This window comes from Gigantopelta aegis, chromosome 15 (genome assembly GCF_016097555.1).
Source record: "Gigantopelta aegis isolate Gae_Host chromosome 15, Gae_host_genome, whole genome shotgun sequence".
Classification (NCBI taxonomy): domain Eukaryota; kingdom Metazoa; phylum Mollusca; class Gastropoda; order Neomphalida; family Peltospiridae; genus Gigantopelta; species Gigantopelta aegis.
The window spans coordinates 30,673,414-30,692,254 of NC_054713.1; the positions used below are offsets into that span (position 1 = coordinate 30,673,414).

At 35.3% G+C, this 18,841-nt stretch overlaps 1 protein-coding gene across 1 annotated transcript in view; it reads left to right on the forward strand.

The window, feature by feature from the left end:
- The window catches only part of LOC121389989 (eukaryotic translation initiation factor 4 gamma 1-like), a 65,459-nt gene that overhangs the window by 24,519 nt on the left and 22,099 nt on the right, over positions 1 to 18,841 (forward strand). Inside the window, 6 exon segments of the mRNA XM_041521680.1 lie at positions 7,382 to 7,519; positions 12,874 to 12,933; positions 13,911 to 14,057; positions 14,570 to 14,649; positions 15,878 to 16,034; positions 18,306 to 18,410. Coding sequence (XP_041377614.1) covers positions 7,382 to 7,519; positions 12,874 to 12,933; positions 13,911 to 14,057; positions 14,570 to 14,649; positions 15,878 to 16,034; positions 18,306 to 18,410 — 687 coding nt within the window.

Genomic DNA, 18,841 nt, shown 5'->3' on the forward strand with positions numbered 1-18,841 from the left:
TAGAAGTTAAAGTGTAGTTTAATATATTGCTGAAGTAGTGAAAAGTGAGGTAGTTCACTCGGTGTATAAGAGAAGATAGAATAGAAGTAGTGAAGAGTGAGAAGTATTGGAATAGAAGTTAAAGTGTAGTTTAATATATTGCTGAAGTAGTGAAAACTGAGGTAGTTCACACTTTGTATAAGAGAAGATAGAATAGAAGTAGTGAAGAGTGATAGGTGAAATATAGTTGAAGTAGTTGTGGGTGATGTAGTGACACCCTACTGAGTTTATAGTGTTTAAGTGGTAGTTGAGGGTGATGTAGTGCCACCCTGTGTAGTTTATAGTGTTGAAGTAGTAGTTGAGGGTGATGTAGTGCCACCCTGTGTAGTTATTATAGTATTGAAGTGACAGAGAGTGATGTAGTGCCACTCTGAGTAGAGAAATATAGTACCGAAGTAGTAGGAAGTAGTGAGAGATAGTATTAGAGATAGTGTAGTGAACTGCAGTATTAAAGATAAAGCAATGTAGTAAACTAGCACATCTGAAGTTAAAGTATAAGTAAATAGCAATTAGTTATAATGGAAATAGTTGTGTAGTTGCATAATGTAGTTTAATGATAAAATAGGTAACCTGAATACTACTTACCTTAATGAATACATATAGCTGAGACAATGTTGGTTTTAGTAACATTTAATGACATAACTGGTCAATGTGTATGACTTGAAAGTACTTGTTGATAGCAAATACTGATTGATATACAAATAATATAGTGAAATGCAAGAAGCATTTTATTAAGACTGTTGGAAAACTATTTACCCGTATTGTTACATAATAAATGATTGAACTTTACAAATTTGTTGTGTCATCTTTGCCTTCTATAGTTATTTGGGAGTTTATTACAACCATTCACAAAACATTCAGATGCTCGGTTGTCACAATACATACATACATACATGTACATACATTGGTAGCGTTCCGGCCCAACAATTGCAGGCGATTGGGTGCCACAGGTTTGGGTCTCGGTAATGGCATGAGGAAATTTGTGAAGGCAATAAAGGATTTTAATATCCCCTGTGCCAGTGCGTCATTGAATATACATGTGGATGTATGTTTAAGTCAAAACCCGACATACATACAATAAAGATATTCAAAATATAAAAATACATATATAGCCAGTGCCAGGTCTGTCCACATCTGCATGTAAGTCAAACTTTGCCAAGCCATGGAGCCTTAGAACCGTGTGGTTGTTGGACAGGTACGAATACTGTCGACTAACGATCGTTCTATTTTTGTGGAACGTAGTTGGTCTGATTGGTAGCATTCTGGCCCAACAGTTGTGGGCGATTGGGTGCCACAGGTTCGGGTCTTGGTAACGGCATGAGGAAATTTGTGAAGGCAATAAAGGATTTTAATATCCCCTGTGCCAGTGCGTCATTGAATATATGTATGTTTAAGTCAAAACCCGACATACATACAACAGAGATATTTAAAATATAAAAATACATACATACATACATACATACACACACATACATACATACATACATACATACATACATACATACATACAAAGTGCCAGGTCTGCCCACTGTTTCATGCACGTAAGCGGGATCGACCGCGTAGATTGTAGGCCCCATGCATATGGTTGAGTTAAAGAGCTTCCTTTTTATGGAAGCTTCGATAGCTCAGAGCGTATCGTGGTTAGTCTTGCAATTTGTGGGCGAATCGGTGCCACAGGTTCGAGTCCCAGCAACGGCATGGGACAATTTGTGAGGCCAGAAAGGATTTAATTATCCCCTGCGCCAGTGCGTTAATATCTATGTATGTAATAGTCAACCTCGACATACATACAGTATATAGATATTCATACATCAATACATATTAGCCAGTGCCAGGTCTGCCCACTGTTTCATGCACGTAAGCGGGATCGACCGCGTAGATTGTAGGCCCCATGCATATGGTTGAGTTAAAGAGCTTCCTTTTTATGGAAGCTTCGATAGCTCAGAGCGTATCGTGGTTAGTCTTGCAATTTGCGGGCGAATCGGTGCCACAGGTTCGAGTCCCAGCAACGGCATGGGACAATTTGTGAGGCCAGAAAGGATTTAATTATCCCCTGCGCCAGTGCGTTAATATCTATGTATATAATAGTCAACCTCGACATACATACAGTATATAGATATTCATACATCAATACATACAAACATACATACATACATACATGCACGTAAGCTGGATCGACCACGTAGATTGTAGGCCCCATGCATATGGTTGAGTTAAAAGAGCTTCCTTTTTATGGAAGCTTCGATAGCTCAGAGCGTATTGTGGTTAGTCTTGCAATTTGCGGGCGAATCGGTGCCACAGGTTCGAGTCCCAGCAACGGCATGGGACAATTTGTGAGGCCAGAAAGGATTTAATTATCCCCTGCGCCAGTGCGTTAATATCTATGTATGTAATAGTCAACCTCGACATACATACAATATATAGATATTCATACATGAATACATACATATACATACATACATATATTATGGAGGTGCACGTGCGTGAATATGCTGCGTTTGAAGTGTCGACCTCATCTATTCTTACACAGTTTCAAAAAGGAGCAGTACGATACTATTTTTCAGCTTGTACAAAGCACATTTAAAATCCCAAAGAAAGAACTCACAAGGGTGCAAGTCAACACTAGGAGACAGTATTTTAGAAATAAAACTATGTTTCAGTGAGAAACCAGTTGTAGTGAGAAATGAGATGTCCACCTTAGTAAAAACAAATTTTCGAAAAAATTACAGATGCGGCTCAAGAACAATCTGGCACCAGCTTCGTGATGGCTTTGCCAGTGTGTCATACAGGAAATCCAGAAACAATCAAAGACATACCAAAAGACGTTTCCTAAGTTTACTAATACTGTGCCACCTAAACCAGTGACATCTGATGCTGTAAATGAACGATGGCAAATCGATTTAATTGATATGAGCAAGGGCAAAGTCATATATCATGGGAAAATTCAAAAGTATATCCTGTCAATCATCGACACATTTTCGCAATTTATTTTTCTCAGACCACTGGTCAGGAAAAAATCCTTGAAAATAGCAACAGTCTTGCAAAAAATCTTCGCAGAGCATGGAACCCCGAAAATAATCCAGTGCGACCAAGGCATGGAGTTTCGTGGAAAAGTGGAAAAACTTTTACACTAGATAGGAATCCAAATTATCCAAAGCTGCCCTTATCACCTGCAATCTCAAGGGAAATGTGAAAGGTCCCACCGGGAAGTTCGAATAAAAATACAATACAGAATCCTAAAGAAAAAGAGCTTCAACTGGGCGAAGAATCTCTTTCAAATTCAAGAAAGCATAAACTCCATTCCAAAAGAAGTGCTCGGGTACAAGACTCCGGTACAGGTTTTCACCAATAGAACATGTAAGTCCTTACAAGACTCTGTTAAACAAGCCTCGCAGCATTCGAGTGACATAATGATCAGAACCTGTTCTCGAAGCACTCACACTTCAATCTATAATATTGGAGAGAAGATTCTTCTCCGTTATCCTGCAAGAAATTCTAAACGGATTCCGCACCGATGATTTGTTTTGACAGGTATGGTCCAGGATAGAAATCTCCAGAAGAGTAAATATCTGGTCAAATATAAGAAACCAGATAATGAAGAAGTATGTCAGTGGCTGTCTGTCACGGACATAACAAGCACAACAGCAGAAAAAAGAACAACAAAAGAAACTGCTGGCAAAACGAACGTTGAACTCGGAGCTGAAGAAAGATTTTCACAAAAAGAAATATCTGATCACACTGACACATGCGGACAGAGTTAACAATTTGAGTAAAACTCACACGATTGATGTGTTATTAAACCTGACAGATAACCCTGGAAGTTGCCAGTTTGCTTCAGTGGAAAATCATTGTACGGAATCCACCGGACTGCAGCAACCCTTTGTCAGAATGCAGTGGATCATATACAAAGATTTTGTGACATGTACGGACTATTTGTTGTTGGGACCATCGAGCAATACCTCAAAGATATGCAGAAAAGTACGACTTATGGTGACCATGTTACACTGATGGCACTAGCTCGAGAATATAATATACATTTTTTGATACTCTCATCCGATTGACCAGCCCATACCATTTTAATATCACCCACTGGATATTACAACGAGCACTCTTTCTTGCTGACACTTGGCTATCTGCCTGAAAATGGGAGAACATTATATGAGTGTGAGTATTACACAGGATGTTGAACTAGAGCTGTTAAAATGGGTACCTCGGCTAAAAACCGGACGAAGCCCTATCTCGACTGGGCAGTCATTCGTGAATCAAGCATGGGATGTATCTGAGCAGTGGATGTACGAACATCCTTTTGAGTTGACAAATTGTACAGAGACAGGAAGCCCAAGCAACCATTTCAGGTCTGTGGTATCCGAAATTCCATTTCCCAGACTTCATATTAATTATTCCATGCTTCCAGTTGTTCCTAACATCATTAGTGTCAGGCAGTTGGTAAGAGCAGCAGGACGAAGCAGTGGCTTGGCACTAGAAATTAGGAGGATCATGAATAACCCCAGATGGTTTAATGGCTGGTTGTATTTACAAGAAGACCACCACAGAAGTTTACATATGTGGTTTAGGCGTTGATTATGGTAGCAACAGATGTTGCAAATCATACATTTGCAAACAAAAAACAAAACAAACAAACCCCCAAAAACCCAACTGTTAATATGTGGAAAGCCATATGAGAAGAAAGAGAAAAATACATTTTGTTATTAATAAAATACAAAATAAAAAACTTTTTTTTCTCTTTAATTTCACATCTAGACCAATTGGTGGAGGATTTAAACAAATGATTGTGATTCCAAATTACTTGACAGTTAATTTTAATTTTAAATATTCCACTATATAAATTTCTTTATTGAAAGTCGGAATTCTATTGTTCGGTCCTCTACCTGTAGCCCCAAATCAAAAAGAAAAACAATTAAAATCAAAACCATTGAAAGGTTTACAATGCTAAATTTAGCTTGACCCGTTTAAAACCGTGCTTTCTTCACAGTTAATTTCAGTCATTTTTTAGCATACTTAATAAAGTTACACTTCGTACTGTTGAAAGTGTGACTATTTTTTACCTTCTGCTCAGTGGTAAATGTGTATAATGTGTTGTAATTAGGCAGTATCTTTCGGATCCTTCTCAGTGGACCCATTTGCAGTTTGGGCTATTTTCTGTTCCATCCAGTGGTCCATAACTGGTTTGTCAAAGGCCGTGGTATGTGCTGTCCTGTCTGTGGGAAAGTACATATAAAATACCCCTTGCTGCATATCGAAAAGAGTATAGCCTATGTGGTGACAGCGGGTTTGCTCTAAAGAAATTTGTAAGAATGACCATATGTTTGTCGTAGCCGATGATCAGATAAAAATCAATGTGCTCTAGTGGCGTCGTTAAATAAAACAAACTTTACTCTTTTTTTATTGATGCGAGTCTTTATATAGGTCACAACTTTGTAGTTTAATTTTTTTAAATCTGCATTAGTGAAACACGGCAACTTTTGGGTGTGATTAATACAGTAATAAATACATCCGAATTTAAAACATTGTTTAGTGCTCCGATAGGTGGAATGAAATTTCATTTAGAGCTACAATCTAGAGAATATTGAATAGGAGGTGCTACATGAATTGTGCATATACTCCCAGTGGCTTAATACGCTGCATCTAATACTTCTATTACAAATTTCTAACATTATTGCCAGTTTTAGTTGATTTGGTGCAGTGATACTTTAACAATACCACTAGAGGTGATTAATTAATTATCGGATATCAGTTTTCACACATTTGGTAATTCGGACATAGTCTTGTAAGGAAACCCTCTACAATTTTCCACTGGCAGCAAGAGGTCTTTTCCATAGACAGGATATCACATACCACAGTATTCGGTAGATCAGTCACTGGCACCATATGGGATGGAAGAGCGGGACTTAGCTCAATCAGTAGCGTGTCCGCCTGTGAAGCGATCGGTCATTGGAGCGATCCTGCTCAGTGGACCCATTTGCAGTTTGGGCTATTTTCCATTCTAACCAGTGGTCCATAACTGGTCCATCAAAGGCTGTGGTATGTGCTGTCCTGTCTATAGGAAAGTGCATATAAAAAAACCCTTGCTGCTTATCGGAAAGAGTAGCCTATGTTGCGGCAGCGGGTTTCCTCTATGGAATTGTGTCAGAATGACCATATGTTTGATGTCCAATAACCGATAATAAGATAAAAATCAATGTGTTCTAGTGTTAAATAAAATAAACTTTACTTTTGTATGGATCGATCCTACCCGACACAATATAAATGTAATTAAATACATTGTTGAATGCGTCAAATAGAACATTATTCTTTCTTTTTTATTAAATTTTTTAGCATAATCATGATTTGAACAAATGGACTTTGATATTAAAGGTCTACAAAAATAAGGTACACACACCTGCACGATTTGTCAACAGGGAGAGAAAAATGCACACATGCTGCACCATTTGTCACCCTCTCTCGGGTGACAAATCGTGCCGGGGTGACAAATTGTCACTTAACAGCCATTATTACATCATTTAAAATATGTATAACCATATGTACAAAACATGCCTTTATTCACACATACTGTAAATTAGGAAATGTTAGCGAGCATAAAATAAATTTAGCGAGGCCTTACAAAATGCTAATATTTCATGATGCTAAATTTAAGACATTAGAAGAAAATCAAACAAAACTCTTAAAGGTGTATAGATATTTATTACCTATATGGTAGTACTAAACCAAATAACTTCCGGCTGGGTCAAAGTTCGAGGTGCACCGAACTTTTCATAGAGAAGTGAACACCACAAGTCCTGTGATTGGTTATAAATGTGAGTGTGTTGGTTGTAAAAAATAATAGTTTCATCTGGGTAAAAAAAATGTGCAATTTTATTTCATCTAGTACCAATGTGTCAAGTAGCCTTGTGCTTGAAACATGTATGGGGTACCTGTAAAAAAAAGTACTCGAATTTTGTGTGAAACTAGGGTAGTCATAGACGCTACCCGTTATCTCGGAAACGAGCAGCTTGACCCCCATTTTTTTCTGATTCACTTTAAGTGTAAGGGGTGGTAGTATTTATATCCGTGGCGTTTATGTCGGTTAATACGTTGCAGGTAGGAGTTTTAGCCACATATGTTACCATTGTCGTCTATGGGATTTGATTTGGTAGTATACACCCATATGCATTAATTAATAGCTTTCAATTTACTTGAACAAAGAAATGAGAACAATAAACAAATGCGCATTGTGTAAACAGTTTTCGAGAATCAATAATACTTGGGTACTGTAGTTAATACATCCGAGTGATTTAATAACATTATGACTGTTTTTATTTATTTTTTAATTTTAATATTTCAGATGCTGAATAAGAAGCTGAAGAGTATTCTAAACAAGCTTACACCACAGAAGTTCCAGACACTTCTACAACAGATGCATGGACTTACAATTGATACAGAGGAGAGGCTCAAGGGAGTTACTGATCTTATATTTGAACACGTATTTATATTTTGTCATCTTTTCTTTATCGAAGTGGGTGAAAAATAATTGCAAGCCTTGAAGAATTTCATAGCAACCATGTGTGTGTGTGAATGGGGAGGAGTACTGTAAAAAAAATTTTATTGACAATATTCTTAAAATATGTATGGATATTCAATGACAACAAAATTAACCTAGTCTAACAAAAATCTCATTATAATTGTATAATATATTAAAATCGAAAGTAAAAGCTGCTTATAGGCTTGATTACCATAAGCTAGAATTGCCTCACTCAGGGTTGAAAATTAACATGAAAACCATGGTCGCCAGCACGGCCAGTTGAAGAAAAATCTTATTGGCCCTTCTCAAATTCAAGTGGCCCTCCAATATTCACATTCAAATTTAACTGTACAGCCAAATTCAAAACTAGAATGTTCTTTGTTGAATAATAACCATGTGTTCATCGTATACAAACCGTTTGCTTCAAAAGGAATTGGCATGTAACTTCATAATGAATAAAGTTAAAAGTCATATAAAAATGTGTTAAAAAGTTTTAAACCCATAACTCAAATAACACTTTTTGAAAAAAAGAAATCCAGCACAAATAAAAATGTTTGTTTACAAATTACCATTAAATTATGCATATTAAATCTCATTTTAATACAGGGGTGAAGACAAAATGCTAGAACAGCCAAGGTATGCAGCTTGACTTGCATTGTCTCTGAAGTAAAAATAAATAAATAATGCAGTACAAAGAGAATAAAGGTAGAACTGTGCATGCTTTGGTATATAAACTAGTCTGGGATGGCAGTCCTCTGTGGCAATGCCAGAGGGATGAAATAAATTTTTTGCCGATGCAAGATGGATAACATTTCCTCGGGAGTGGCTGCATGTCCTACAGACGAAGCACGCACATGTTTAATTTGGATATATTAAGTGCTAGTAGGCTACTAATAAAATAAATATTGAAAGAAAAATAAATCTGTGACAAAAAAAAAAAAAACCCCCCTCCAAACACCCCCCCCCCCCTCCCCCATTTTACCAAAATATATGATGTATCATATTACAAAGTATAAAAACATACTTATTGTTTATTACAATAATATTTGATCGCTTATGTCATCATGAAAGTCTTGGTGTCACTTTAGATCTAAGCTGTTCTTATTTCAGGCAAATCGCTTAAACTTAAAACAATACCGACAACGACAATCAATTAACTGACCTTTGGAATAAGCCCTGTAGTACTGGAAAATTTAATTGACATTTTTATCTGCGCGCATGTGCTGTTGTTAGTATGAGTTAAAACTACATGATAGATATTGATATTGTCCAGGAATAATGTAAGCTAATTAAATATGATTCCTTTTTACCGTAATATTGAATAACAATTGTCAAAAAGCTAGTAGCTCTGCTAGATAACTGAGGGCTTCTAGAATTTTTTTTAAATCAACTAGCCATGGAATAAGTGATTTTAAAAATTTAATAGCCACGATTAAAAATTCGCTAGCCTTACTTTACTTTAACTTAGCTTAGTAACTAGTTAAACGTGTCCATATACCACTAAGGTTTCGAACACGCCTATCCCGAGTCTGGCCTTTACTTTAAAGGCGCTCAATCATGGATGGTTGACCTAATTATTGACCCAACGTATCATATGACAATATATATATTTGATTTGTACCTAAAAGTACTTTATTGAACCATCTACATAACCAGCATATTCCACTTATTATTGATATTTTTATAAAAATAATTGAATTATGTCGACGGTTCATAATTCAGAGAAAAATAACGGCTATTTGGAGAGCAGAGGTGTGACGTGTAATTTAGAGTCACATAAACCACTTGCACCGACCAGTAATCCATAACTGGTTCAACAAAGGCCATGGTTTATGCTATCCTGCCTGTGGGAAGCGCAAATAAAAGATCCCTTGCTGCTAATCGGAAAGAGTAGCCCATGTAGTGGCGACAGCGGGTTTCCTCTCAAAATTTGTGTGTTCCTTAACCATATGTCTGACACCATATAACCGTAAATAAAATGTGTTGAGTGCGTCATTAAATAAAACATTTCTTTCTTTCTTAGAATGATAATAAGCTTATACATTAATTTATTTTAGTAACAGAAGCATGTTAAACGTCGACAATCTTGACTAATTAGGCCTTTGCATCTATAGGTAAATTCATCTGGATCACAAACACCTTCATTTTCCACCTTGTCAAATTCATTTTATGCAAAATATGCCATGACAGCTGACTTGGGATAGGAATTGTAACATTTTAAAAGTATATGAATCTAGTGGACCCTTTTGTGTACATTTTCCATAGACGTATGAATAGCGTAATATTGCCCCTACAGTACTAACAAAAAAATTAATAATAATAAATAAATAAATAAAAATAAAAATTACAAATTATCAGCACTGCTGAGGTAGATTATTTGAAAGAGAAACTAACTTCTGACAGTACACAAACTAACAACAGGGCTTGAACTTAATAATTTTTCACTGATTGCAATTTTGAGGCTCCTTGCGTGTATTTTTAAAAAGGTAATTTTACCGCAAATAAATATGACTAAAAGGTTATTTTGCTGTATTTAGTCATATTTCAAATGCGCAAAATTGCAAGGGGCAATAAAACTCAAAATAATAAAAAAATTTATACCAGTAACCCTGAGACCACTCCTAGGTCCCCCTCTAAATTTATGTAATGTTTCTGTAACAACCGCCCCCTCCCACCCCACCACCAAGTGATTTTACCAACATTATAATACATGTAATAATAATAATAATAATAATAGTGTATTATTATTATTATTATCCTACTACTACCTTTTTGGGGTGGAGAGGTGGTGTTTTATCGGAGGGGGGGGTTGGCTATAAAAATGCAAGATTAACGTGCGTGCAGACATGCACAAATGGCAGGCTGGACTTGACCCTGCACGTAGAACTGGATTCAGCTGGGTTAAGTAATAATTAAGCCAACCTTTGGACGGCAAAACATGCGACAGTAGGCCCCTATACTGTTGGTTTTTTTGTTGTTGTTGTTTTTTAGGGGGTTTTTTTACGCTGTACATTAAACCGAATAACCACTTTGCGAATCAGTTAAAATAATTTGCAAACGTTTAACGAAACATTACTGGTTGGTTGTATGCCACATTTGTGACGCTTTCGAACCAAGCACTATAGCGTTGCAACCGTCTAGACTCTCTCCCCTGCTAAATTCCATGCACATGTGCCTGATAATAATAATAATAATAACAATAATAATAATAATAATAATAATAAATGGTGAGTTCATGTTCTGACTGTTTATTATTTTATTTCAGCGTATTCGCAGTTATTTTCATCATGAAATAATATTTCTTAAAATTATTTTTTATGTAGTTGGCCTTCATTTGCCAAGTCTCTATACACGGCGGTCGTTTATATAATATGCTAAAATACATTATATGGTTGTCGTATATACAACAAGTCTGTTTTGCCATATTTTTATGACTTTTCACAAGAAGAGTTCCAAATTTTAAAAATGAAGCATGTCATGGAATTCCCTCGATCGTAGTTCAATTAAAAAATTTTGATTATACAATAACTAGGTTTGGTATTCCAAATGAATGTAATTTCCATTTATAATCCATATTTAGAGAAATAAGGCCCACTAAATCCGTGATTGAGCGCCTTTAAGTGAATACATTTTTACTAAATAATAGAAATAATCATATATGCCACCCAAAGAGGGAGATAGAGGTTAAAAACACTAACACTGGGAGTTGGAGTGGGGGGTGGGTCAGGATATTCATATTTACAAAATAGACTTAACTGCAACATTTCACAAATTGGTTTTCACTAGCTGTCGGGCATGGCAATAGTAGTTATTTACTAGCCCAACATTGAATATCACTAGCCATGGGAGTGGGGCTACCATAATCTAAATGCCCTGGATAATTATGGGGTATCCAGTCCATTTCAATAAGCAGACGACTTCCAGATTTAAAAAAATATACTCTTCAAAAAAAGTAGGGGAACCTGAAATATTAATGTTAATATCAACTATTAGACTGAAACACATTCCATAGTTTGCCAGACCTTGCTTTTTAAGGTGCGTGGGTGCGATTGCGCTCGTACAGCACACGTAATTTCAATCTGACGATTGTGAAAAACAGTGCACATTACACTCAACTAACGGCACACGTAAAATAGATGGGTATATTTATTTCCACTGTTTACAAAAATCAACAGTTTTCATAACTCATTTAGCTGATAGGAAGGTCTTTTTATTAAAACAATAAAAATTAAAAACATGGCAGTCGCTTCCATGCAGTCGTTAAACTGGTATTTCTCTTTGTTGAACAAATAGACAATTTTGTAGACGTTCCAGTCAATCAGAGCTGCACTGGCTATTTTATTTATTGTTGTGAGTGATTTTTTACTCGCCGTAGCATATTAAGGTGAGCAATTTTCCACTCGCCTATAATTTTCAAAAACCAAAGACTGGTTTGCATGTGCACGTGCATGGGGTGTCATTCTCGATTTTGACAATTTCCAGGAAGGTCGATTAATCACTATGGAACATTATTTTTGTCAATCTTTTTCATTCTGTTAATCATACAGATGTTATTGTTTTGGTTTTAGTAATTTTTATTGTTTGGATTTGTGATTTACTGACAAAAACCCCCATTAACTTTCAAATTTCACTTCTGAGCCCAATCTCCTTCAAGATCTTTGGTGGTCATAAAACCTACTGTAATACTGAACTACCGGCTGTAATGTTTGCCCAATTAATTCACTATTATCATAAAACCATTCCCTACAGCTAATATACCTTACAATTTTGGCAATTGTAAATTCTTATTAGAGTTCCTCTACTTTTTTTGAAGAATTTTGAGCTCTATTTTTAGAAAGACCCAGCCCAAAACCACAAAAGCTGAGTCTGGCGTTGTCAAAATATAGAACATGTTCTACATGTATGTCTTTTGCTTCTGTAGTTCGCGCAGTGGCGGTGTGTTTTGTCACATTCATTTCAGTTTCAGTGTCTTTTCTTTTTTACCACACTCGCCAGACCCTCAAATCGATGGTCGACTAACAGACTACCTTTCTAAAATTCTTTGTCACCCTAAGCCAATAAAGGTCGCCACGGGCGACCAGGTGACTGCTAATTTTCAACCCTGCTCACTGAATATTATGCCTTGATATTCAGAAAACAATATAAAGAAAGGTTAATTTTGAAGAAATAATTACAAGATAAGGAAAATAAATGCATACATTATTTGAGAAATGTTGCTGCTTCTGTGAGTTTGTACAGCAATATCTTTGATGTTAAATCATTATAAAGTTGTAAATAGTGTTGTATGTTATCCCTTTTAAATATTTCTTTTTCAGGCAATTAGTCAACCTGGTTTTAGTGTGGCATATGCAAATATGTGCAAATATTTATTAATGGTGAGTTATGTTTACACAAGTTCAAACATTAATATCTGTAGTTTTGGTAATGTAACATGTTCTACTGACAAGTTTCATTATTCTGTTAACATATGTTCCAGTTGAGCGAACGCTGTACCACTGGGCTACATCCCGCCCCATATTTTTAGAAGGACCCAGCCCAAAGCCACAAAAACTGAGTCTGGCATTGTAGATTGAGCACTTGTAGTTCTCGCCAACACAGTGGTGGTGTGTTTTGTCACATTCGATTCAGTTTCAGTGTCTTTTCTTTTTTATCTGGTACCACACTCACCAGACCCTAAAATCGATGGTCAACCAACAGACTACCTTTCTAAAATTCTTTGTCGCCCTAAGCAGGCGACTGCTAATTTTCAACCCTGCTCACTGAATTTCAAGCCTTGATATTCAGAAAACAATATAGAGAAAGGTTAATTTTGAAGAAATAATTACAAGATAAGGGGAATAAATGCATACACCATTTGAGAAATGTTGATGCTTCTCTCAGTTTGTACAGCAATATCTTTGATGTTAAATCATTATATATAAAGTTGTAAATAGTGTCTCGTATGTTATTATTCTGTTAACATATGTTCCAATAAAGGGTCGTCATTTATAAATCCTAAAACGAAGGCAATCTTTTTAAAAATAGTTTTATTAACTGGTGAAATTATTCTTTTCCAAGTACTTTTTTCTTTTTTAAATTTTATCCATTCAGGACAGGTGCTTAATATTTAGTTTGATGTTTGTTTGTTGTTTTATGTAACTTATTTCCCTGGGTAAACTCACTGGATTTTATTTTCCAACCATTGCCTTGTTTGGGATTTTATTGTTAAAAAGTTTCTTTTTAAAATTTTCTTTTGCATTATATTATACTACTTAAGAATTGTTTAGTAGTAATTGAACTTTTCTAAGCAGTTTTATAAATGAAATTTTACAAAAAAGAATAGTACACATTCTTTTCACTTTCATTGTTTCAGTTGAAAGTGCCATCTGAAAGCAAACCAGGTGAATCTGTAAATTTCCGTGTGATACTGCTGACGAGATGTCAGAGAGAATTTGAGCGAGACCAAGATGACCAAGTTATTCTTGACAAGAAGAGGAAAGAGCTTGATAAAGCAGAGTCTGTGAGTCTCACAATATTTAGTTTTATGTAGATAGTCATTTAAATATATATATCAACTACACCAACACTAGTGAGTCTCACAATATGTAGTTGATGTGAATAACAATTTTTTTTTTAAACTTCACTACGCCACTTTAGTGTGACTGTGTGTCACATGGAGTGGTGGCAGCGGGTTTCCACTCGTATTATGTCGTTCTTAACCATTTATCTTGATGACATGTAACCATTACAAAAGTCTTGAATGCATTGTTACATAAATATGTCATTAAAAACATTTTTTTATTAAAATTTGTGTGACTGACCTTCATATCTTTTTATGTGACAAGATATCTACTTACCGGTATGCAAGCATATTACATTTTTTATTGCATATAGCGTAATGAAATCTGAATACACATACATTTAAGTTTGAATGTTTGAATTTACTGAAGGGTAAATTTCAGTTTTTACACAAGAAAATACACTATAGTAAATTGTTTTGGCAATTTAAAATATTGTGTTCTTTCATTACAGGAAGAGAAAAAGGCACAGCTAAAAGAAGAATTGGAATTCGAATCAAGAGAAGCTAGGAGAAGGTCTATAGGAAATATTAGGCAGGTTTTCTTAACAATTCTTACAACGGTATATGACAAAATTGGCTTGTTTTTAGCTTTGTATGCAATGAATGAGTCAGTAGAAGGAAGTTTTTCACCATGCAAATGTTCGGCTCTCTGTTTGTTAATCTTAATTTTTTTAATAACCCAACTTAAGTAGATTGATTTATCTTTTCACAATAAAGTACATAACATGTAAGCCATTATGGTTTTATGATTCTAGTTTTGAAAAAACCCAAGGCTTGACACCTAGAGGAGTGCTTTTTCTTGAGTATGATGTCAAAAAATGGTTTTCTAAAAGAACATGCCTGAGCTATATACATTTAAGAATGATTCCATTCAAGGGTCGGGGTCTAATCTCAGGTGGATGGGTTGAACCCTTTTTGTGGACCTGTTCAGTGATTAAGCTTTTCTTTGTCGCCACCGGTGCCCCACAACTGGTATATCAAAGGCATATGAAAGATCACTTGCTGCTAATTTTGATAATGTTGAGGGTTTCCTTTGACAAATGTTTGATGACAATAGCTGACAATTAATAAATCAAAGTGCTCTAGTGGTGTTGTTAAACAAAACAAAACTTTTAACTTTGATTTTCTATTTTTTTTCTTATTTTTTTTTCCAATTTGTACATGACAACTGGAAATGGATACTGTTCTGTTGATATTGCTTGTAAAAGATCCGCAATTTTTATCAGTTCCAAACTAAAATTATGTATTGCATCTAAAATGACCAGCCTCGGTGGTGTCGTGGCAGGCCATCGGTCTACAGGCTGGTAGGTACTGGGTTCGGATCCCAGTCGAGGCATGCGATTTTTAATCCAGATACCGACTCTAAACCCTGAGTGAGTGCTCCGCAAGGCTCAATGGATAGGTGTAAACCACTTGCACCGACCAGTGATCCATAACTGGTTCAACAAAGGCAATGGTTTGTGCTATCCTGCCTGTGGGAAGCGCAAATAAAAGATCCCTTGCTGCCTGTCATAAAAAAGAGTAGCCTATGTGGCGACAGCGGGTTTCCTCTAAAAACAGTGTCAGAATGACCATATGTTTGACATCCAATAGCCGATGATAAGATTAAAAATCAATGTGCTCTAGTGGCGTCGTTAAATAAAACAAACTTTACTTTTTTTGCATCTAAAATGCTGCTTCTTGTTTTTTTAAATATAAAAAAAAACCTGTTTTGTTTCAATCGTTTGCTTATTTAATACTTTTGCAACTGTTATTTTCAGGTTTGTTGGTGAATTATTTAAATTAAAAATGCTGACTGAAAATATTATGCACGACTGTGTCTTTAAACTGCTACGATCTCGAGATGAGGAAAATCTAGAGTGTTTATGTCGACTTCTCACAACAATAGAAAAAGAATTGGAATCGGAAAAGGTCAAGGTATGTGTTGGCATTTTGATTGAGTCCCTACATATAATGTTATGACTCTAGAACAATATTTTTTGTTGAATTTTATATGCTAATACTTTATAAGATGCTTTTGGGTAAGGGTTTGTTTATATACATATATATATATATATATATATATAGAATACTATACTCGTTTTCGCTAGATATCATTTTTACGAAACTTGTGAACTTCCCAAACATATCTGACCTCACTTTCGTTCAGTCAGATATGTTTGGGAAGTTCACGAGTTTCGTAAAAATTATATCTAGCGAAAACGAGTGTGGTATTTTACTTTATTACCCTCCTTTAAATCACGCAAATTATGAAAAATCAATCAATCAATCAATCAATTTCGCATTTCAAGACCGGATGTCAATTTGCATAACTAGCCGGTGCATGACTACGTGCCGCCGCATTGAGAAATAGTTTGTTGTACTTCCGCTACTTCTCAGTGACGTTTTTAGGGGAGTGGTGTAGACGTACTTCCCCGTAAATTTACATCGGGTTTCTTTTTTTAATTTAAAGAAAACTGTAAGGTACATGCATAAATACACATGTATATGTTTATTTTCATATTGGGTGAAAAATGGGTGAAACTAAAGCATAATTCCATATTTTAACAAAACGCCCCCAAGAAATAAATGTTCCCGTTACGCCACTGGTTATGCTAATAATGGTGAATTCACAAATCACAACTGACAATAACAATTTGTTGACCAAAAATCCAACCAATAAGAGAATAACAAGTGTTTTTGCAGTTATCACTTTAAGGTCAACGACTGGCTTTGTATACAATAAATATAGCATATCTTACTGTAATTTCACTTGAATCCTTATTTCATAAAAAGGTACAATTTTTTAATCACAGAATTTCCTTCAAACACATTCAGGTGCATCAGTAATGTTAAAAAAAACCCCAAATCAATAGGAATTTTGCATTGGATTTGTTCCAGCATTCTTAAAACGGAAACATCATGTACCCAATTTATGGTTATTGTAAGGAGGTGCAAAGTGACGTCATTGGAATTCTGACGTCATTCTAATTCAAAATTAGCTATATTATTACAATGCTTCGCCACATTAAAATAAAAACTGGTCTACTAACCTTGACCCCTGTTAAATTTCTACAACAAGCAGACAACGTTGTTTATAGGTTGGTATTTTTTAATTTTTCATAATTCTGCACAAAATATTAAGTTTAGTTTAAAAGATAAAAAGTACCTTTTGTCAAATATATCATATGAAAAAATTAACGTTGGATATGTTTCATTTATTGTGTATGAAGCCAAAACAAGGGTCCAAAAAGTGACTGTTGTCGACCTTAATAATGATGAATTCACAAATCACAACTGACAATAACAATTTGTTGATCAAAAATCCACATAATAAATAACTGTTTAATTATTGTTCTGTTCATTATTTTATTTTTATTTTTTATTTAAAAATATTTCTCGCGCGGTCCAGTTTACATCAACTTTTAATGAATGACATTGATGAATCGGTGAATGACATTTGTAGTAAAAGTTGTGGGAAATTACTGACCTTACATTAATTATGAATAAAAAAAATAGTCCCGTTATGCTAATTAGGTCGCTGTCCAACCAACTGAAATTGACTCTGTTCCCTGTTGTCAAGTCAAAATACAGTTTGTAATACGCACCTGGTGGTGCGTACGAAATTTGTACGACACCGCTATATCTTCACCAGGAGGGTAATAAATATATGTAATATATATAGCTTATCTGTAAATACTAAGGTAGCCATATTACTTTTATTAACTTAATGGATTAAAACAAGTTTCTAACATAAATTATTACAAGAGCCCAGTTTTCATTAATCTATAAGAATTTGTACCTTTATGGTAATCTTGTTTATTTGGGATGAAGTATTATGGACTAGCCCAGTGGTAAAGCACTCGCTTGATGTGTGGTCGTTTGTGACTGATTCCCGGCGGTGGGCCCATTGGGCTATTTCTCATTCCAGCCAGTGCACCACAACTGGTATATCAAAGGCCATGGTATGTGCTATCCTGTCTGTAGAATGGTGCATATAAAAGATCCCTTGCTACTAATGGAAAAATGTAGCAGGTTTCCTCTCTAAGACTGTCATAATTACCAAATGTTTGACATCCAATATTAAATCAATCATTGTGCTCTAGTGGTGTGTCGTTAAACAAAATAAACTTTTGTGCAGACTTGATGCAGCAAAATCTAGTTCTATGAAAGAAGAATTTGTACTAAAGGTATTTTCTTCACTTGCAGCCAAGGATGGATCAGTATTTCTCACAGATGTCAAAAATTGTAGCAGAGAAGAAAGTCTCATCCCGATGCAGATTCATGTTACAAGATGTCATTGAATTGAGAGGAGTAAGATTCACTTTCAGTTATATGAAAATAATATTTCCAGTTTGATTTGTAATTCAAATAGAGCTTTGTGAATGCACTCAGAATGTTTACGTTGCTGGTGTTGATGTCATAAAATTTTAATTATTTGATGTAGCCTCAGTTGTATAAATTGTATTTGAAGGAAAAACATAAAGGGAATGACCTTTTGTGGAATGACCTTGCTGCTAATCGACAAGAGTAGCCCATGAATGGCAACAGCGGGTTTAGTGAGTCGTTAAATAAATAATTTCCTTCCTCCCTGTTGTGGAATGAATTTCCACAAGCCTAGATTATTGGACTAATTCTATGAAAATCCTCTGAATGTGTTCATTATATTATATTACATGTATACTGAACAAAAAAAGAAACTTCCGATTTGTACATATAGTATTTGTTGTGTTAAAGAATTTATT